General features: G+C 48.1%; 1 protein-coding gene across 5 annotated transcripts in view; it reads left to right on the top strand.

Moving 5' to 3' along the window:
• Window positions 1-22027, top strand: part of Larp1 (La ribonucleoprotein 1, translational regulator) — an 89227-nt gene that overhangs the window by 23142 nt on the left and 44058 nt on the right. For 2 of the 5 annotated variants that reach the window (XM_085830001.1, XM_021177323.3), the window contains exon 1: window positions 13954-14152. The exons of 1 other annotated variant lie outside the window; for it this stretch is intronic. In XM_085830001.1, coding sequence (XP_085686127.1) covers window positions 14122-14152 — 31 coding nt within the window. In that variant the 5' untranslated portion in view covers window positions 13954-14121. Of the gene's footprint in view, window positions 1-12888; window positions 13545-13952; window positions 14153-22027 lie in introns of those variants that run through there. 2 more of the 5 variants (XM_021177320.3, XM_085830002.1) reach the window with 2 other exon arrangements.

Genomic DNA, 22027 nt, shown 5'->3' with positions numbered 1-22027 from the left:
CAGGCTGGCATTGAACTTCTGACCTCTTGCTACAACCTCCTAAATGTTGAAATTACAGGTGTGAACCACCATGCCTGGTTTATGGGATGCTGGGATCCAGTGTCTCATTTATTTTATTTTTACATGTATGCTGTTGTGTCTGCATGGATGGATGTTTGTGCACCCTGTGCATTCCTGATACCAATGGAGACAAAAAGACTGTATTACAGCTCCTGGAACTGGAGTTACTGAGGGCTATGAGCTGCTATGTATATTCTGAGAATCAAACCCAGGTCTTCTGGAAGAGCAACCAGTGCACTTAATAACTGAGCTATCTCTCTAGCCCCAGAAATTAACCTAAAAAAATGTAATCTTCAATTGAAAGGCTGACAGTAGGGGCTTTCCAGTCGTGGGTTCACAGGGCAACAGGACAGGAATTGAACAGTGGCCATGAGATCCTGAAATGACTGTAGGCCATGCATCCTCCTGACATTTGCCGAGTGAATGCGCCTCACCTGGATCCTTCCATCAGATTCCTGAAAGGAAAAAAAAAATGCCAATAATTATTGCAAAAAAAAAAAGGCAGACAGGAACCAACCCAAGGCCTATTCCCTGCAGGTGGGCACCTAAAGGCCTATGAGCAAAACTGGGAGGAGGAGGCGCACCCCTTTAATACTGCACTAGGAAGGCAGAGACAGGTGGGTCTCTATGAGTTGAAGGCCAGTGTCCCATCTCAGTGAGACTCAAACGGCCAGAGCTACATAGTGAAACCTTATTTCAAACACAACTCCAACCCTTCTGACTGTTTTTGCTTTTTGGTCAAAGAACTGAAACAAATGAATATTCTTTTTTTTTTTTTTGGTTTTTCGAGGCAGGGTTTCTCTGTGTAGCCTTGGCTGTCCTGGAACTCACTCTGTAGACCAGGCTGGCCTCGAACTCAGAAATCCGCCTGCCTCTGCCTCCCGAGTGCTGGGATTAAAGGCGTGCGCCACCACGCCCGGCTCAAATGAATATTCTTAAGGGATTAGGTTGAATTTACTTTTTTTTTTTTAATTAAGACAGAAACAAAATTGCACTTATTTATGTATCAGAGGTGAGGTGGGCATTGGCCTGTGCCACAGCTCAGCCAAGGCTCAGCCACCACTCACTGGTAAGGGGCAGGGTAGATCTCATGGAATTCTCTTCTCTCCTTCCTTGATGTGAGTCCCAGGGAGATCAAATTCTGGACCTCAGACGTGGTGGGAAGAACTTTTCTTACTTGCTGAGTCACCTGGCCAGGCCCAGATTAGCTCTTTTGCTGTCTAAAGGTAGTGTGATGTGCTCACAGAGCTGGGGCTTCTCCTCCGAGGCAAGGCAGCCCGTGTGTGTGTGTGTGTGTGTGTGTGTGTGTGTGTGTGTATGTGTGTGTGTGTTGTTGTTGTTCACTTCCAAAGCCTTCCTGTCCATTTTGTATTAGATCTACTCACTGGCTTTGTGCAGGAAGCAGGGGCAGGATTGCACTAGCCCTGCTACAGTCAGATGAGATTCTTGAAGCCCTGAAAAAGGAAGTGAAGGTGTGCACAGCTGGGGTGCTCCCATCCTAATGTCCACACCCCAGCCCTGGTTCTTTGGGCTGTGCTCCACTTTCCCTTTCATCAACCATCCAACCAACCTAGAAAGCATCTAAATTCAAAGGCTTTAGAAATAAAGGCAGTGTTCAACAGAAAGCAGCTAATAGGGGAGACATGCTTTCTGTGTGTAAACACTGCTTAGTGTTCCAGGACCGTTTTCTCTGTTTCACAGACAGGAAACAGAGACACAGAGAGCTCCAAGTCTCCCCCGTGGGCCCCAGCTTACACAGTATGTCAGCCCACATGGTTGGAATCCTACTTGGGCAGCCAGGCTGTACACCTAGGCCTTGGGCCTTCACCCCTACACTGCCCTGCCTCTCTAGACACTCAAGCACTGATGAAAAACCTTTCCAAAGAAAGCAGATGGCAGATGATATAGGCTACGAGGCACACATCTGTGTACTTGGTGTGGAGTCAAGAATGTTTATAGGCAGCCGGGCGTGGTGGCACACACCTTTAATCCCAGCACTCGGGAGGCAGAGGCAGGCAGATTTCTGAGTTCAAGGCCAGCCTGGTCTACAGAGTGAGTTCCAGGACAGCCAAGGCTACACAGAGAAACCCTGTCTCAAAAATCCAAAAAAAAAAAAAAAAAAAAAAAAAAAGTTTATAGGCAGTTAGGTTTAAGGCAGAGGAGTAGACCAAATGACCCAAAGGTTCCTTCTGACCTGAAGACGTCAGGATTTGATGACTTCATTTCAATCTTCTAGCCTTAGCTGGATGTGGTAGCACATATCTTTGATCTCAGCACTAATCTCTGAGAGTTTATGGGTAGCCTGGTCTACATAGTGAGTTCCAGACTAGCTACAAAGTAAGATCCTGCCTCACCACCACCACCACCACCACCAGCAACTACTACAACAACAAATAAAAGATTCCAGCCTTTCAGCTGAGGATGGTACAACCAAGTCCCTATGCTCTGGCTCTTCCCAGTCTATCCCACCTGTACGCTCTTTGCCCTTTGGCACTGGGTTCAGTGAATGGGAGAGTGGTGGGAAGACAGGTGCAAGATGACAGGGTAGTGAGGCTTTGCTTCAGAAATGCAACATGCCTCCATTGTGTCTCTGGGCCTGAGGTCCAGGTGTTCATCTCAGAGACACAGCAAAGAGTCCTGTGCTCTGAGCCATGCCATTCACATATGGGGAGGTGCAGAGGTCCAGAGACATGAGGCCACCCTGCATTCATTCGTTAAATATTGAGAACCTACCTTTGCCTCACTTGGTACTTAGGATGCCAAGGGTAGCCTAGAACCACCGTAGCAGCAGAGCCCATGGTAAGAAGTCACACAAAGTCACGTTGTGATCTAGCTATGAAGAACAAGGAGTATACCCACCAGCCATTCTAGGGAGATCTGCCCGAGAGGAGCCGTTTAAGCTGAGGCTTAGAGGGTAGATAACAGGGAATGAGAATGAGCTGGGGTGAGCCTCCTGGAGTTTCACGGGCAGGAGAAGCCTCAGGAGAGGAAGTCTGAAGTTGGCTGCCTTTTGTGAGAGATTTGCTTATTGTAATTGTTTGGAAACAAGGTCTGGCGTAGACCTGGGTGGTCTCAAACTTGATGAGCAGATGATGAAGATGACCTGACTTTCCTGCCTCCAACTTCTAAGTGCTTAGATTATAGTCTCGTGTAACCAAGCCCAGGGTCTGGAGTCAGTTCTTGTAATAGGAAACTGTTAGAGGGCTTTTCTTCAAGACATACTAACTGGGCATTTGGGAGGCTGAGGCAGGAGGATCAAAGCTAGCCAGGGTTGGATAATATGGTCCTGTGTCCAAAAAAAAAAAAAAAAAAAAAAAAAGAACAGAAGAAAGAGGAAGAAATTGAAGGCAGAAAGGAGAGAGGGGGAAGGAAGGAGGAGCCAAGGAGGAGGAGGGGGAGGGGGAGGAAGGGAAGAGGAGGGAGAGGAGAGGGAGGAGGGGGAGCAGGCAAGGGAGAAAACAATGATATACCAATCCCAGCCACCCATGCAAATGAGTCTGACTTCACTCTGCTTTTGTAAGCTGGTCTCTGTGTACTTTACCCAAGTGGGAATTAGGCCACTCACATTCATTGGCAGTTTCTTCTTCCCTCCGTGTATCTGGGGTGGACATAGAGATCCAAGTACCCAGGAATGTGCAAGCTGTGTGACCTCACAGCAGTTCACAGGCGCAGGCTCTTAGGTGGCTTGTAGCTCACCACCCACTCTCCTCCCCTTACTGGGATCAAAGGCCATTCCCATGAATGGAAAAGGGCCGGACTCTACACCAGAGGCATGCTAAATATTATTTAACCTTGTTTTCCCTCAGTGATCTGATGCCACAGGAGTCAGATTTCCCCAGAAAGTGCTATTCAGGGCCTGCAAGATAGTTGCCACTAAGCCTGAGGTCCTGGGTTCAATAATCATGTAAAGGAAGGAGAGCACAAAACAGTGGAGGCTAGCCTCTGTTTCCACACAGGCAACACAGCATATACACATCTACACACACACACACACACACACACACACACACCACGAAATAAATAATAAAGGTTAAAAAAACCCACCTAAATAAATAAAATAGAGTGCTGGTATGTAACTTAATGACAACCTAGCACAGGTTAGGTGTGATTCCAAGTTTTTAAAAAAGGGAGAGATCGCATCAGGTGGGATTTCAGTGATATTGAGGCCAGCCAGTTCCACAGCCAGGGCTACACAGAGAAACCCTGCTTCAGAAAAGAGAAGAGAAGAGAAGAGAAGAGAAGAGAAGAGAAGAGAAGAGAAGAGAAGAGAAGAGAAGAGAAGAGAAGAGAAGAGAAGAGAAAAGGGGGGCAGTGGTGGCACAGGCCTTTAATCCCAGCACTCAGAAGGCAGAGGCAGGTGGATTTCTAAGTTCAAGGCCAGCCTGGTCTACAGAGTGAGTTCCAGGACAGCCAAGGCTATATAGAGAAACCTTGTCTTGAAAACAAACAAACAAACAAACAACCCCCCCCCCAAAAAAAAAAAAAAGGCCAGCCTAGTCTATAGAGTGAGTTCCAGGACAACCAGGGCTACACAGAGAAATCCTGTCTCAAACAAAACAAAACAAAAACACCAAAAAAAACCCCAACCCATAAAATGAGAAAGGGAGAGCTGGCTGGCTCAGCGATTACGGGCACACTGACTGTTCTTCCAGAGGATCTAGGTGCAGTTTCCAGCAGCCACATGGCGACTTACAATCGTCTGTTACTTCAGTTCTGGGGGATTCCATACCTCCTCTGACTTCTCAGACATCGGGCACCCTTACAGTCATAACATGTAGCCACATATAGTAAATACATCTTTTAAAAGAAGACAGCTAGGAAGGGAAGACATTTCTAAATATGTAAGCTGAAGAAAAGGGATTTTTTTCCCCCTAGATTTCACTTGGAGCAGCAACAGGAACAAAGGAGAAACTCAGAGCTCTCTGCAAGGGGAAGGCTGGGTGTGGACCTAAGCAGTGGTTCCCATGCAGGTTTGGGGAACAGAGGAAACCTGTTCTATGGCTCATGGTTTTAGGGAAGGCTGCAGTCACTGCTTAAGGAGTTGCCACTGGTATTAAAGGTCTTGGGACCTCCTCCAGCAACACACTCATTTAACATTTTTTGTTTGGTTGGTTTTTGGTTTTTTGAGACAGCGTTTCTCTGTGTAGCCCTGGCTGTCCTGAACTCTGTAGACCAGGCTGGCCTAGAACTCAGAAATCTGCCTGCCTCTGCCTCCCCAGTGCTGGGATTAAAGGCGAGCGCCACCACCGCCCGGCCCGTGCCAACACTCTTGAAGAGGAAGATGACAATCACTCAGTCTGTCCACAAACTGACACTGAACGTGTATGTTGACTGGACCTCCTGGATGGCACAGCTCACTCAAGAGAAAAGGGCAGTTCACATCTTTCCTCACCTCTATCAACACAAAGGCCTAGAAGCCTTGTCAGGGAAGCTCTGAGACACCCCACAAGTTTTCCACGGTCTGGAGGCCCCTTCCCCTTCCCCTGGACGTCCTTAAAGTTAGAACAAATCCTCCACAGTGTCAAACTCTAAGTCCAGCTGCTCTCAGGAAGGTGGCCCAGCCTGCCTGGTCCCTGATTCTCTCTCCTGGAGTCCTCCCCTCCCCCACCAGCTTAGTCTCCAAAGTCTTACTTGCACCTCATGACTAAAGGCCTGCTGTCAGCCAGGAGCTGAATGAATGAGGGCAGTGGGCTGGAGAAACATCAGAGAGCACACCCATGGATCCATATTTAAATTCAATTAAAACAAACAAACAAACAAACCCCTGGGTTGGCAAAAGGCTCAGCAGGTTAAAGATGCTTGCTGAAGAGCCTCACGACTTGACTTTGATCCCCAGGATCCACAGGGTGGAAGAAGAACATCCTGCAGGCTGCCTTCTGATCTTCCACACAAACAGTGTGGTGCACATGGCAAAACACACACACACACACACACACTCACGAGAATAATAGAATTCATTTTCTTTTTTAAGATTGATTCTTTCTTTCTTCCTTCCTTCCTTCCTTCCTTCCTTCCTTCCTTCCTTCCTTCCTTTCTTTCTTCCTTTCTTTCTTCCTTTTTTTCTTCCTTTTTTTTCCCCCCAAGACAGGGTTTCTTTGTATAGGAACAGTTCTTGCTGTCCTGGAACTCACTTTGAAGACCAGGCTGGCCTTGAACTCAGAAATCCACCTGTCTCTGCCTCCCAAGTGCTGGGATTAAAGGCGTGTGCCACCACCGCCCGGCTGTATCCATCGTTTTCTAATTTTTGTTTTTATTTCATTCTTTCTTTAGTGTGTGAGTGTGCGTGTGCGTGTGTGTATAGATGGACATGTCGTGGTGCACTGGTGTGGAGGGCCGGGAACTACTTTTATGGAGTCTGTTCTTTCCTTCTACCATGTAGGATCTGGGAATGGAACTCAGATGGGCAAGCTTGGTGACAAGCCTCTTCACCCCCCAGCCCATTTCACCTGCCCTGTCCTGTCCTCATTATTGTTATGCAAATGAAGCCCCCCCTTTTCTGTATAGCCCAGACTGCCCTGGAACTCACTTTGTAGACCAGGTTGGTCTCCCTAATTCAAGAGATTCACCTCTTCCTCCTGAGTGCTGGGATTCACGCCATGCCCACGAGTGCCTGGAGTGGTGGTTTTTCCTTCTGAGGCTGGATCATTGTCCGTTGTGTCCCACACATTTCGCTCATGCTCTCACCTGTTGATGGTTGCCAAGGCTGATCTAAATCTTGACTACTATAAACAGTGTTGTAATGCACAAAGGATATACATTCATCCCTTCTGTCTATGGACATATCATTTCCTGATATGTTCCCATAATAATAGTTCGATTTTATGTTTTTGCAGGAATCACCAACTGACAGTTACAGTAGTTTATACTCCTGTGGCAGTATATAACAGGTCTTTCCCCCCCACATTCTTTTTTTTTTTTTTTTTTGGTTTTTCGAGACAGGGTTTCTCTGTATAGCCCGGGCTGTCCTGGAACTCACTTTGTAGACCAGGCTGGCCTCGAACTCAGAAATCCGCCTGCCTCTGCCTCCCGAGTGCTGGGATTAAAGGCGTGCGCCACCACGCCTGGCTCCCCCCCACATTCTTGCCAACATATATTTTTTCTCTTTCTCTCTCTCTCCCTCTCCCTCCCTCCCCCCTCCTCCCTCCCTTCGGTTTTTTTGTTTTGTTTTGTTTTGTTTTTGTCTTTTTTTATGAGAGCCTTTCTATTTAGCTTATGTATATGAGTACACCATTGCTCTCTAAGTCAGGTGTGATGGACTCTCTTTGTCCTATTTTTTTGCTTCTCCTTGTTGGCTCCAGAGTGGTTTGCTGTTGCTGGAGGGTAGAGAGGGAGGGTCGAGGAAGACAACAGGATAGGAAAGCAAGGACCAGACTGTGCTGGGAAGAGCAGCAAGCTTCTGAGCAGAGGTGGGACCTGTCAAAGCCCATCAGAGCAGCCCAAGGCTATGTGGTGAACCTCACACAGTAGGTTGGCCAGTCGGAGTCCCACCAGGAGGTAAGCATGGGCTGCCAATGTGGCTTACTTGGCAGTGTACTCATCTTGCTTGTAAGAAGCTCAGAGTTCAGTCTGTGAACTGAACCGCGTACAGAGTCACTGTATGAAGTGTGGTCTGGCTATGGCGCTGTCTCACTATAATCCTGGTCCTCAATGGGTAGAAGGGGGGGGGGGAATTCAAGGTCACTTTTCAGTTTTGTTGTGAGTTCGAGGCCAGCATGAGATACGTGAGACCTGTCCTGAGGTCGCTGTGGAAGGCAGGATGGACAAGAGTTTGCTTAAGTAGAATTGATGGGGTGAAGGGAGGCTGGTGCTAGGTGCAGAATCAGGGGCAAGTCTGTTAGCCCTACTCGACGGCAAACCATCTCATCCTAACCCTAGGCCTCTTTCATGTGTAACTGGGGTGCATCATCATCCTACTTGATAGAAAATGGTTGCCCCAGGGTTAGGTGTGATGACAACAGTGTCTTCCCCCACCTCCCTTCACATGACAGGTCGCAGAGGCGATCTCAGCTGAGCCTCTCTTCCCAGAAGCTAAAGTCATTGCACAGCATGCGCCAGAGAGCCTGTGAGTCTTTGGGGCTGGAAAATGCTCCCCAGCTGGCCTTGTTTGTTCTGGCCAAGGTCTCTCTGTCTTACCCCGCCCCCCATGTTGGCATAGGCAGGACTGTACCCAAGAGCTACCAGAGGAAGTGAATGATGGCCCCGCACAATTTTTTCCAGGAACCCAAGGTCCTTTGGAAAATTAAACTCTCAGTGGGGTAAAACTGTGTGTTCAAGGCCAGGTGTGGAAGTGCTACATGCCTGTAATCCTAGGACCTGGGAGACAGAGGCAGGAGGATTATAAGTTTATGGTTGGGGCTGAAGAGATGGGTCAGCACTTGCAGCTCTTTCAGAGGACGTAGGTTCAGTTCCTGGTATGTATACATACAGTGGTTCAGGATCATTTGTAACGCTGACTCCAGGGGATCTGACATACTCTTCTGGCTCCCATGGGTACTAGAATGTACACAGCACACACATACACACAGGAAAGACAACTATATACATCAGCCATCTTAAAAAAAAAAAATCTATCAAATAGCACACACCTTTAGTCCCAGTACTTGGGAGGCAGAAGCAGGTGGATTTCTGAGTTTGAGGCCAACCTGGTCTACAGAGTGAGTTTCAGGACAGCCAGAGCTACACAGAGAAACCCAATCTCAAAAACAAAAAACAAAAACTAACTAACTAACTAACTAACTAACTAACTAACTAACTAACTAATACAAGCAATGCTCTCACAGGAGCAAGTGTGCTGTGAGCTAAGGCATGGTAGCTCTTCCTGCTCTAGGAAGGCCTAAAATAAGATAGAGTAATATCCTGGGCTAAGGGGGCTGCCTAAAGGCTTCCACCGTTCCAGAGTAGGAGCTTGGTTATCAGACAGTCTCCTAGTTCCCTAGTCTTCATTCTCAACTCTGTGTCAGTGCAGGAAGTTCTCAGCACCAGGAGTGAAGATACATATTTAACTACAGAAGGTATTTAGACCCACTGGGTGCTTTTACCTTTTTTTTTTTTCTTCTTATCATGGGTAATCTAGATTATGGATAGAAATATGTAGACAAAGTTTACCTTGAATTTCTGATCTCCCTGGCTTCACAACCTGAATGCTAAAGCTATTGGTGAGTACTAACATGCCTGGCTCTAGGGAAAAAAAAAAAAAACAACCTATATTAATTTTTGATCCTGTCTAGTATTTAGAAAAAAAAAATGCCTGTGTTCAGAATGTTGTAGTATATCAGAAAGCAGAAGTCTGAGCTGGGGATGTGGGCTCAGTAGTCAAGCACTGAGCCTGGAAAGTGCAAGGCCTTGAGTTTGATCCTTAACACTGCAAATAAAATAAATATCACTGGAACCATTAGCCTGAATTACTCACTGGTACAGAAAGTGCTTAGCATGCAAGAAGAGACCTACATTCAGTCTTTGGCACTGGGGGAGGGGAGGTCTGAATTAAGATTCCAGCTCCAGCTCCTGTCTTACAACCCAGCTCCTTCCCCCAGCCTTTCTTGTTGGGGGTGCTACAGAGGAAGCCCGGTTACAGTACTGGCCTTCTGTATTCTAATTTTTATTCTGAGACAATGTCTTGCTATTTAGTTCCAGCTGACCTGGTACTTACTCTGTAGCCCAGGCTAGCCTCAGAGTCTCTCCAATTCTCCTGCCCCAGCATTACAGGCATGTGCTACCACACCTGTCTTGCCCTTCGTTATCATTTTAAAAAAAGATTTATTTATTTATTATATTTACAGCATTCTGCCTGCATGTATACCTGCAGGCCAAAGGGAGCACCAGGTCTCATTACAGATCTTTATGAGCCACTCTATGTGGTTGCTGGGAATTGAACTCAGGACCTCTGAAAGAGCAGACAGTGCTCTGAACCTCTGAGCCATCTCTCCAGCCCTGTTATCATTTTTTTTTTTAAGGTTCTATTTTATTTTGTGTCTGAGTACTTTGCCTTCTAGTATGGTTGTGCACCACATGTGTGCCTGGTGCCCAAGGAGGAAGTCAGATTCATTGGGACTGTGGTTATAGAAGGTTGTGAGCCATCTTGTGGGTGCTGGGAACCAAACTTAGGTCCTCTGAAAGAGCAGCCAGTGGTCTTAATAACTGAACCTTCTCTCTAGCCCGATGATGATGATAATGATGTTTGTTTCAAGACAGGGTTTCTCCTTGTAGCCCTGACTGTCCTGGAACTCGCTCTATAGATCAGGTTGGCCTGATCTTAGAGAGTCCCCTGTCTCTGCCTCCAGGATGCTGGAATGAAGGGTGGCCACCACCACCGGCTTTCCAGACCTCCATTATTTGAATCTAGGAAAAGCTATTGGATTTGGTTCTGCCATGGACTGGCTTTGTGACCTTGGATGAGGAACTTTTATTTCTCTGAATTTCAGTGTCCTCATCTTCAAAAGAAGGAGATGAAATCATTATTCAGTTTACCTTCCCAGGGTTGAGTATTTCTAGTTGAGGACAGTCCTAAAAGGTTCTAAGTTCTGAGTTCCCCCTCCTGCCATCCAATGCCTCTCTCTGGCCCCAGGACAGGACTCAGAGTAGCCATCTCTGAGCCCCAGTTCCCACGCAGCAGGGCCTGACCACTTTTGTTGGCACCGGCACTGTGAGCTTGGTAGATGAGCCAGCTAGTTCGACGTTACACAAAGCCCTGCTATGCCTGCAAGTTGTGTGAGGGTATATCTCCTCTCTATATCCAATTAGTAAGTGGCATATGACTTTAATCCCAGTACTTGGGAGGCAGAGGCAGTCGGATCTCTGTGAGTCTGAGGCTAGCCTGGTCTATAGAGTGAGTTCTAGGACAGGCAAGGCTACATACACAAAGAAACCCTGTCTCAAGGAAAAAAAGAGAGAGAGAGATAAAAGAAAAAAGAAAGTATTTACCAATAACTAAAAGTGAACTCTGGTGGCAACGTGCAATGATGTGCTCTTTGATTAAAGGGTAGACATGCCACAGTTTTAAGCTGGGGGAGGGGGGCGTGCATGCCTTTAACCCCAGCACTCTTGAGGCAGAGGCAGGCAGATCTCTGTGAGTTCCAGGCCAGCCTGAACTACAGAGTGAGTGAGTTTCAGGACAGCAAGGGTTCCCCAGAGAAACCCTGTTTCAGAAAACAACAACAATAACAAAAATACTGCTTAAATTTTCTATTTCCTTCAAACCGTATATTCCTCAGTGCTTCTCCAAGCACTGGCTTTAGTGTGTTGTGCCTTATAATAGGGGGCACTTTGGCTGTCTCACTGACTTCTTAGGCATTAATTTTCCTCTAAAAGAGAGGCTATCAGGGAAGGGTGGAGAGCTGTCTCAGGCTTGCAGGCAAAGACTGGAGATGGAATTGAACACCAGATTGCTATGAACACTTTCCCTAGTATTCCTGATGTCCACAATACCAGTGTCTGGTCTCTAAGAGTCTTTTCAGGAAGCCATGCCCCCCACCCAGGAGACCACCTGTTTTCTAATCCTTCTTTTGGAGAGTTTGCCAACCTTCCAGGCTGTTCGGTTCTCAGATTTCTAGATCCAGTCAGTTCCTGACACGTCTCTTATTTCCAGTATTTTGGGATCTTAGTTCAAGGAAACTTTCTCTCAGCAATTAAAGAAGCCAATTTCAGTTAAGTTCATGATGTTGTATCCCTCTAATCCCAGCACTAGGGAGGCAGATGGATCTCTGTGTGTCCAAAGCAAGCCTGGGTGCCTGGTCTACAGAGAGTTCTAGGATAGTCAGAGCCCAGAACTACACAGAAAACAAAACAAAACAAAACAAAACAAAACAAACAAAAACTCCACTTGAAAAACAAAAAGAAAAATACCCAAACAAACCAAACAGAAAAAACAACCCAAAACAAACAAAAGCCAATCTTGTCTACTTCATTACAGCGCAGTTGCGCTGTAATGAAGTATTTGTTTCTCCTGGTTTACTGTGCCTTCCCCCACCTTACAGTGTAAATTCCGGGAGGACAGGTGCTTGTTAGCCTGGTTTATTGGCAGACCTTTCTAAGAACTTTGCAGTCCCCCAGAGCATAGTCAGTAAATATTTATTGAACCAAATGACAGTGAAATTTGAAACCACCTGGCATAAATGGTTCCTTCATTTTACAATAGAGAAATCGAGACCCAGGAAGTGGACCTGACTACTGCTGATAACCCCTAACTAACTGCAATGGGGTCAGGGTTAAGATATAAATCTCAGAGCTTTCTGAGTCCCTCAATTAAGTGTCAGTTCAACTCTACCCTAAACAATTCTATAGAAAAAAACACAAGCGACTTGAAAGAAAAGCCATTTCCTGCCTATAAAACACTGGGTTTCGAGGGCCTGCATAGCGTGGGTACTACTGGGAATTCTGTTCTCTTTCCGAGGCGCTCGCTGCCCCTGTGGGGTAAGAACTCCCTTGGACCCATTACCAGTGCTCTGGCCAGGCTGCAGCTGGGCCAAGGTCATCGGAGTGGGGCCAGAAGCCACGCACGGGGGGCGGCCAAAGAACCCCTCTGTATCACTAGCCAAGTCTGGGCTGACATAGTAAAAGTGTTTCCCCGAGAAACACTTGTCACCAGCGTTAGCAGGCCCGGCCGGCCGCGTGGCCAGGTCCCATGTGCTCCACCTGCGGCCGTTCTGGGGCGCTGGCCCTTTAAGGCTCCTCCCCCACCCCCGCCCTCCGAAGTTGCATCAGGCACGTGCTCGCCCCCGTCCGCTTGCCGCGCCGCAGGAATGGTCGCCGGGGGCGGGGCCAGGGCGGGACCTTCCGCCCTGCGCGCGCGCGCCCGTCGCCGCGCCGTCCCCGCCCCTCGCGCGCCGCGTCGCGAGGCGCGCGCCCGCCCGCCGCCCGCCGCGGATCGCGTGGTCTGGCTCGGCTCTCCGCGCCGCTCCCCCCCTGGCCGTCCGCACCACTGCAGCCCCCCGAGCCGCCCCGGGCCGGGGGCGGGGGGACGCAGGCGGCGGACCGAGGTCCGCCAGGCCGGCTAGGCGCGCCGGAGCCTTCTGCCCGGCGCGCCGCTCAGCGTCCGCCCGTCCGCGCCTCCCCGCGTCCGCGCGGCCCGGGCCCCGGCGCCCCGCCAGCGGCCTCGAGCGGGGCCCGCGGCGCGCCCGGCCCCTCCGCGCAGATGGCCACTCAAGTGGAGCCGCTGCTGCCGGCGGGTGCCCCGCTGCTGCAGGCCGAGGAGCACGGCCTGGCGAGGAAGAAGCCGGCGCCCGACGCCCAGGCCGAGTCGGGCCCGGGCGACGGCGGTGGTGAGCCCGACGGCGGCGTCCGCAGGCCGCGGCCCGCCTGCGCCAGGCCTGGCCGCGACGGCGCGGAGCGCGAGAGCCCGCGACCACCCGCGGCTGCGGAAGCCCCAGCGGGGAGCGACGGCGAGGACGGCGGCCGGCGTGACTTCGTGGAGGCACCGCCGCCCAAGGTGAACCCGTGGACGAAGCACGCGCCGCCGCCGGCCGCGGTGAACGGACAGCCGCCTCCAGGTGGGTCTGCGCGGCTCGGCACTGGCCCGCGCAGTGACGCGGGCGTTTCCCTCGGAGCGGGGCTACCGGGGCCGCAGCGGTTGGTGGCAACGGCATGCCTCGGGCCTAGCTTGGCGGACTGGGCCGGGCGGGGCCGCTCGGTGTGCCCTGTGCTCCCTATGCGTCTCGGCGCCTCGAGAGTGCGTGTTCAGTGAACATGTGTCACGGCTCCGAGCCGGGCCTGGCTTTGAACTTTGCAACTTTGCGCTTCGGGGAGCCGGGTGAAGCGTGGGGAGCGCGGGCCCCTGCGTGCCCGGGAGCCGGTTGCGGCCCGGGGCGACGCGAGGGGCGTGTGTGGCGGCGAGGGAGTGGCCGCGCCGGTGCGGGGCGGGCGGGTGACAGTTGGGCGCCATGCGCCGTGCCAGGACTGTTCGCAGCGCTCGCCGGCCGGAGCTGCGCGCGGGGCTCCCCTCCCCCGCTGAGTCCCGGTGGGAGGTGGCTCGGGAATCCTAGCCGGGTGCGATCGGCGTGGGCATCTAGTGGCGCACCACTCGGGCACAGCCTCCGCTTGGGTACTCCCGGGTGTCTGGTAGTGAGCATGGCCCTTGAGTTTGATCGTCGGAGTCCTGGTACTTTTAACTTTAAAAAAATGAAAAAAAAAAAAAAAAACCAAAAACTTGCTATGGAGCTTTGGTGTGGTTGCCTAACCTAAGCTGGGCACCGAGGAAGTCGGAGCTACCGGCTTTCAGGTTCCAGAGTGGTGGAAAGTGTAGGCCTAGCCCTGGGGGAAACCAACCAGCACGTTGGTTGCCCTTTCGATTTCTCTTAGGGTTGCTTCATAAGGAAGAGGGCACATGGGGTTGGGGGTGTTGTAGTACCAGAGTTTTCTCTCCTCTTCTCCTTTCCTTCCCGAATCCTCTTATGCAAGGGGCAGTACTGAAACCTCCATTTTCTTTCATATCCTCGTTTTCCACCCACAGAGTGGGGGAATCAACTTTAAGACGCTCTTTGGCCCTGCCCCTCTTTAAATTCAGAGGTATAATCATCCTCTCGAGCCGCGCTCCTCAGAAGTTTAAATGAGGCTGTTCGCTCAGTTCGCCGCACTTAGCTACTGGTGAACCTGCCTTGTGGGTTTTAAATCAGCTGTGACATCAGGCAGGATTGGGTGCCTGAGCTGGCATTTTGTGTAAAGCCATGGGCCCTTGATAGCTTGCGTCATTGGAGTTATTGATCGTGGGAAGAAGACAGTTTGGCTGGCATCTCAACTTTTCCTCAGGATAAAGCCAAACTCAATTTAAGTGACCAAAGCACACATTTTAGGTATGGTATATCTGTTCTGTTCCAGTGGGGTTTTTGTTGTTGTTGTTGTTTTTTGTTTTGTTTTGGTTTGTTTGTTTTGTTTTGTTTCTTTTGTAATTTTACCAGTTGATTTTGATAGAATCTTTGGAGTAGTTTTTTGACAGACTTACCAGAACTAATCCAATAGTTTCTGAATTTAAGCTTGTTAAGACGTTGGTGCTTTTTTTAAAGTGAATTCTGTGATTGGGGTGTCTGTTTGGTAAGGTTAGGTGGTGGCCTCAGCCAAAGGGATCTGTAGGTTCCTTTTCAGCTCTGATTTTATCTTCAGCCAGGACATCTTTAAGTGAATGTGTCACCAGTGGAGTGGTTGTGTGGTCTTGGGGTTTTTATGTTCTGTGATGCATGTGTTTTTGGGAGTGTACAGAAATGAGTGTCTCATAAGCAAGCTAAGCTTTCCAAAGCTTGCTGCAAATGCCTATTTTTAGCCTTCTTTTGGCTCAGAGATGCTGGTGTTTTAGTATTTAAGGGACACAAGCAGTAGCTAGTAATAAAGTATGTTTTACCCTCTCTTCCTTCCATATGGCATTTTCTATCTTGTTTAACCTCTAAGTCCCAGGTTTGTATTGGGGAGAGGGGAAAGTGAGGGCATAGTCTTAGTGTGGCCTGGAATTTAGCTTGGAACTTAATCAAGGCTGGTCCTAAACTCCTGATTCTCCTACCTCCCCATTCCCACCTCTGTGTTTGTTGTTCCTTAGTTCCAGTTTCATTCTTTCTTTTCTTTATACATAATGTACCTACTGCAGTTTCCCCTTCATTTTTCCCCCACCCCCAACTCCACCCCACCCCACCCCCCTGTTTTAGATTTATGGGTTTTTTGTTTTTGTTTTCTCTGTTTTTTTGAGACAGGGTTTCTCTGTAACCCTGGCTTTCCTGTAGACCAGGCTGGCTTCGAACTCAGAAATCCACCTGCCTCTGCCTCCCAAGTGTGGGGATTAAAGGCATGCGCCACCACTGCCCTGCTAGGTTTATGGTTTTAAGTTTTGGGATTTGTCCTTTTGGACATCCTCCCGAACAGTATTATTTCCATTCTTTCCCCTTATTCCAGCCACACCCCCTCTCAATCTTGAGTGCCCAAGTGGGAAGAGATGCATAGATTTTGGGGTCAGTCTGCCTGTGTTGTTTCTCTGTCTCTTGTTAGCTGAGTCCTACCTTCCTCATGATGTGCATGCCTCTCAGGATAGTGGTGACCCTTCACTGTGATAACAGCGTTTCTCAGCCTTCCTAATATAATATAATTTAAATATAATTCCTCAGTCCTGGTGACCCACCCCCCAGCCATAAAGTTATTATTATTTTTGTTTTTTTGAGACAGGGTTTCTCTGTATAGCCCTGGCTGTCCTGGAACTCACTCTGTAGACCAGGCTGGCCTTGAAATCCGCCTGCCTCTGCCTCCCAAGTGCTGGGATTAAAAGCATGTGCCACCACTGCCTGGCACAAAATTATTTTTATTGCTTCTTCATAACTAACTTTGCTATTGCTGTGAATCATGATGTAAATATGTTTTCTGGTGGTCTCTGGTGAATCCTGTGAAAGAGCTTAAGAACTGTTGGTTCAGTGCCTAAGAGATTATGGGACCTTCAGAAACTTTTATGTGGGTCTTTTTTTTTTTTTAACTTGTAAAAGAAGGCAGAGAATGCACATCTATTATTTTTTTGTGCCTAGTTTAGCACCCCCACAAGAAATAGTTTGCTTTAAAGTTGACCTTTGAACTGGGTGTGGTGGTTCACACCTGTGATCCCTGCAGAAGAGTGGTTATGGCAGAAGGACGACTGAGAAATCAGGGCGTGGTGATACTAAACAAACAGACAAACAAACAAACAAACAAAACCCCCCACCCTTACAATAAAAATTCACATAAAACAATTGCTTTTGGGGCTGGAGAGAGGGTTCAGTGGTTAAGAGCATCGATTGCTCTTCCATTGGTCCCAGCAACCACATGGTGGCTCACAACCATCTGTAATGGGATCTGATGCCCTCTTCTGGTGTGTCTGAAGAGAGCTACAGTGCACTCACATACATTAAATAAAGAAATAAATCCTTTAAAAAAAGTTACTTTTGATTGGCCATGGATGGAAAGCATATTCATGGTGCATGGACAGATGGACAGTCGTCATCTTCTTGTATCTATTTTTATGTGTGGCATGTGGAAATGAGAAGACATTCATTCATTCATTCATTTTTTTGTGGTAGAGTTTCTCTGGGTAGCAGCTCTGACTGTCTTAGAACTCTATAAACCACAGGCCTTGAATTCAGAGATCCACCTGTCTCTGCCTCTCCAGTGCTGGGATCAAAGGTGTGTGCTACCACTGCCCAGCTCTGCCAGGACATTTTACAAGCATCTGTTCTCTCCTTCCATCATATATGGGCCCTGTGAACTGAATTCAGGTTGTCAGGCTAGGTGGCAAGTGCTTTTTAAAAACAAAAACAAAAAACCCTGCTGAGCCATTTTACCAAATCTTGGTATCAACACACCTCTCCCCCTGCTCTGAGTAACTGCCCTGGAACTCAGTTTGTAGACCAGGCTGGCCTCAAACTCAGAGATCCGCCTGCCTCTGCCTCCCGAGTGCTGGGATTAAAGGTGTGCGCCACTACACCTGGCTGTAACTAACAGCTTTAACCGTAGGTCAGACACTCAAAGAAAATAACTTTTTTTTTTCGTTTGTTTATGTTTTTTCAAGTCAGGGAGGGGTTCACTGTGTAGCTTAGACTCTTGGAACCCACTTTATAGATTAGGCTGGCCTTGAACTAAGAGACCCACCCCACCTTCCTGAGTGCTGGGATCAAAGGGTACACCACCATTGCCTAGATGAAATGACTACTTTTGCTTTGGAATGTGGTATAATGATGGGGAGATCTTCATGCTTTTGCTGTCTGAAGCTGAGAATAGAGGCATGCCCACCCTTCACTTCTAGCAATGATGATTTTTTAAAAGCAATTGAAAAGTAATTATTTTTATGTACATTGGTGCTTTGTATATATGTACATCTGTGTGAGGGGGATGGACTCTCTGGAACCAGAGTTAGAGGCAGTTGTAAGCTGTTGTGTGAGTCCTGGCAATTGAACCTGGGTTCTCTGGAAGAGCAGCCAGTGCTCTTAACCACTGAGCCATCAGTGTCTGCCTCTCACTGGGTATATTGAGGAAGCTTGTGCCTCAGCTGGGGATAGAATCTTTGAGAGTGCTTCATTTCTGTTTGTGTGAGTTTCTTTGAAACAGAGCTGATGATTGCAGTCCGGGTTACAAAGCCAGCTAACTGATGGTGTCCTGGGACCCTGTTCTGGTCTGCCCCTGCTGCTATAGTAATTGGTCATCACTAGGGCCTCTCAACATCATTAGGTCTTCAAACTTCTGGGTCTGGAAACTGGATTTACACTTTTGGTCCCTAGCTAAGTTTCTGAGTTGCTGGGTAATCTTGGAACTGTGTACCTCTCTGAGCTACTACTAATTTACTCCTTGAAAGACAAATAATGGCAGTGGGTTTGGAGTGTTGTGAGAATTGAAGGTGGTAAATGTTTACAAAGCTCTTAGTACATGTGTCAGACACAGTGGAGCCCTTAAATATTGCCTGTAGTAAACACTGTTTAAAATTATTTTTGTGGGTCCAGTGAAATAGCTCAGAAGATGAAGGCACCTGGTACCTTCTAACCCTGAAGATCTAAGTTAGATCTAAGTTAGATCTTCAGGACCCACGTGGTTGATAACTTCAAGTTGTACTTTGACCATACACACAGAAATAAAAAGTAGTATACCTTATGTAATAAATAGTTACTGTGTCTAAACCCCACTCAGTCCCACTGACAGGCATGGGTCTATCTGATTTATTTCTTCATTTGCAGGGAATTAGATTAGATCTAAATGTCTTTTAGGTTCCAGTGTTAAAACTGTTCTCCCTGTTAGAACCTCAAGCCCACTTAACTCATCAAAGCAAAATTAAAGTGGAGGTTTAAATTGAATTGTATGTGTTTTCAAGTCTACCAATGTGATTGGGAACTCCTGTCTTGACTCAGAGCCTCAGTAAAGGCTGGAGAGAGACTCTTGGTCTCACTCACTGAGGGTGGTAGATGAGGAGGACGTGTGCTGGAGTGATTGACCTTAGTGTATGGTCATAGAAAGCTTATAACAGCACTTGTGAAATACTGCCCACCCACAAAGCGTTGAGAAAATAGGATGACCTTGAGGTCCCCATCCTAAGTACTGGAATTAAAAGTTTGTGTGGCTAACCGAGGTTATCCAGTGTTTAACTAGAAATTCTGTACAACAGTTTGTTTTTATCGGTAAATAAGCAGACTTTTAGAAGGTTCGTGTTAAAGATGAAAAGGTTGAAGTCCAGTCATGCATGGTAATGAATCTTGTCTGGATCTTCATTTGAACAAGTTGGACCATGAGATGTTTTGAAGCAGGGTGTGGTAGCTCATGTCTGTGCTCCCATTAGGGAGATACTGAGGCAGAAAGAGTTTTAGGTCAGATCGGGCTAGAGTGAGATTAGCCCCAAGCAAACAGACTCCCAAATAAGTCCCTTTGACTTGAGGAGATGTGATCATCTTAGTTTATTAGGAAGTTATCCTGTTTTATTTGGTATATGGTCATCCCCTTGTTTTGAGTTTGTTAGGTTAGGTTAGTGCAGACGAGCACTAAGAGCTGTTAGTGCAGCTTGAGTAAATGAGGCTTAAGACTTTCCTCACCCTAGTTCATGTCACTTTTTCTTCTGAAGAAGGCACAGTTAGGATTCTTTTTCAGGGAAGGGGAGGTGACTTTGGCTCTTGGGGATGGGGTAGTTACATGCTCTCGAATTCTGAACCTCCTGAGAGACGGAATCCTTGCTTACCCGGGTAACTCTGTGTCTGAAGTGGGTCCCAGTCAGAGTCAGCATACCATCTCTGTCTCCCTTCCCTGGGAAACAAGCAGAGAAGGAGCAGTGCCCCAAACCACAAAGCCCTCTTAAAAATGGAGAGCTTGGGAAGGGAGTGTCCCCTCACAAAATCCAAGAGGAGATCAGAGGGGTAATTAGGTGTTGGGGCTCTAGAAGGGTTTTCAGTCCAGGCTCATAGACCTCTGTTGGCTGGTCCAGAGTGATCTCACAGACATGGCCTGAGAGAGGGTGACTTTAACCTTCTAGGCCTGAGGTTTTGTTAACAGCTAATGAAGTGGAGGGAGAAGCTGAAGACATTTAAATTAGAACCTGGGCAGAGTGTGTCTTCCCTGTTTCCTGCCTTCCTTCCTAGCTTGCCCATACAGGAGTAGCTGACTCACAGCCAGAAGATTCAGTCCATAACTAGATTTGTGTAGTCTGAGGTGATTGTCTTGGGGGGAGGGTATTTCATGCCTTTCCTAAATGGGAATGAGTAGCCATGAGTCTGGTGAATTTTGAGACGGCTAGCTTCCTGTAGTGGGTGACCCTGAGGTGTCTCCTTGAGGGTTTTCCATGAAATAATAGGGACCTTTGTCATTTAGCTGAGTCTTTGGACTGGCTGAGCTCTAGGTGTGGGGAAGGGCCTTCCTGGTGAATTATGTTGACCACCAGAGAGGGTGGGGGAGGGAAGGAGGGGTGTCCATGCATACATTATCCTACAGTAGCCAAGATGTATAGTTTTAAACCAGTCGTTGTCTCCGCAGGTGCTCCTTAATCTGATTCCTATATGAAAAGCAGACAGCTTTGGCCAGCTCTAAGTGTTAAGAGAAACTTGATGCCACCCTGCACTGTTTTTGTCAAGGTGCATCTAATTCATCAGGACAGTCCTTTCCAGGCCATAAAAATTGCTTCTAGATCTAGATAGTTCTTTATATTCTGAGTGTCTGAACTCTAACTCATCCCAGCTGTTGTCCCCCAGTTCTTTCCTGTCTCCTGTTAACTCCTGCTCAGAACCCTCTGCTTTTCAGAAGAAGAGTCCTTAGCTTCGCCCAACGAAGACTCCCTCCCTACCCATCATGCACTATGTATCACTTTCTTCTTCCCAGGCGTGACTGTAGTGTGTCTGGTATGCTTTTGCTTTGGACCTTTGGTTCTGGGTTTTCCTCTGGGTTGATGTCCTGGTGAGGCCTTCCCAGACCACCCTGCATAGTCTCGAAACCCTGGCCCTGGACTGCATCCCCTCCCTCTGACCTTGCTTTGCCTTTTTTAGCTTTGTCTCCATTTGGTTAAGCTGTCCCTAGCACCTAGAGTCAAGGCTGACAGGTTGTAGTGGCAGCTCAGTGAACACATACTGATAAGCAGGTAAATGGGTGGTGTGCTTTGTGGGTTTGCTATGGTGTGAGATGTTGAACCTACTATAGTAGATAGGAAGACATGTACCTAAAGTTCAGTGTGTGGAAGAAAGTGCCACGTGAGAGCATATGTAGTGCAGCCGAGGCATCCTGTGCAGTTCAGCTCAGAGTTGCTGAGAACAGGGCTGAGCTGACATGGGGTGAGTGGGTTTGGTGAGCAAAGCCTGGGATTACTTCATTGTTGGTTGAGAGCAGGGTGGGCTCAAGGAGCTGAATTCCCTGTGGTTGGAGTATTGCCAACTAGAAAGGTGGGTAGTCCTGCTTCATAGTGCCAAGTCCCAATTTTAGCAGAAGTCCATGGGCAGGCAGCCTTAGGGGATTTTAAGTGAAAAGAGATGTGGTCAGATTTTTCCTTTTACAAGATGACTTTGGCAGAACTTCTTACTTTAAGGTAAATGATTTAGAGTTTCATGTCTGATCTTTTGGACTACAATTCCCAGATTACAGAAAGGAGCCCCACATGCTATACTGCTTCCCAGCCACTTTGCAGCACAGTCCCAGGATGGATCCCAGGTGTGGTTTTCTACATGTCTGAATTCAACTGAGTTAACACCTGTGCTCAGGTACAGGGAATTTGCATTGTCTCAGAGAGGCTGCTAAATGTCTTCCTGAGAAGATTGGCCTAAGGAGGTGGGCTTTGTTTCAGTCCAGTATCTAGTTGTCAGCTCTATTCGGGTAGTTGTGCCTGGTGTTCAGTTGTCCTCCTCCTCTTTTTAAGAGAATGGGAATTACTACAATTGGAAGAGGCTGCAAAGATAGATTCTTCCTTTGCAGGGTACTTCATTTGCAGAACTTAGATGGGAGGTGCTTGGACTCTGGATTTCGGAGGGTTCCGGCTTGAGACTGGGTTACTTTGGTGTGAGACAGGATGAGTAGGACAGGAGAG

This window comes from Mus caroli, unplaced genomic scaffold, assembly GCF_978045245.1.
Source record: "Mus caroli unplaced genomic scaffold, Mus_caroli_1 scaffold_13, whole genome shotgun sequence".
NCBI classification, from domain to species: Eukaryota; Metazoa; Chordata; class Mammalia; order Rodentia; family Muridae; genus Mus; species Mus caroli.
This window is presented reverse-complemented; position numbering and strand designations above follow the sequence as displayed.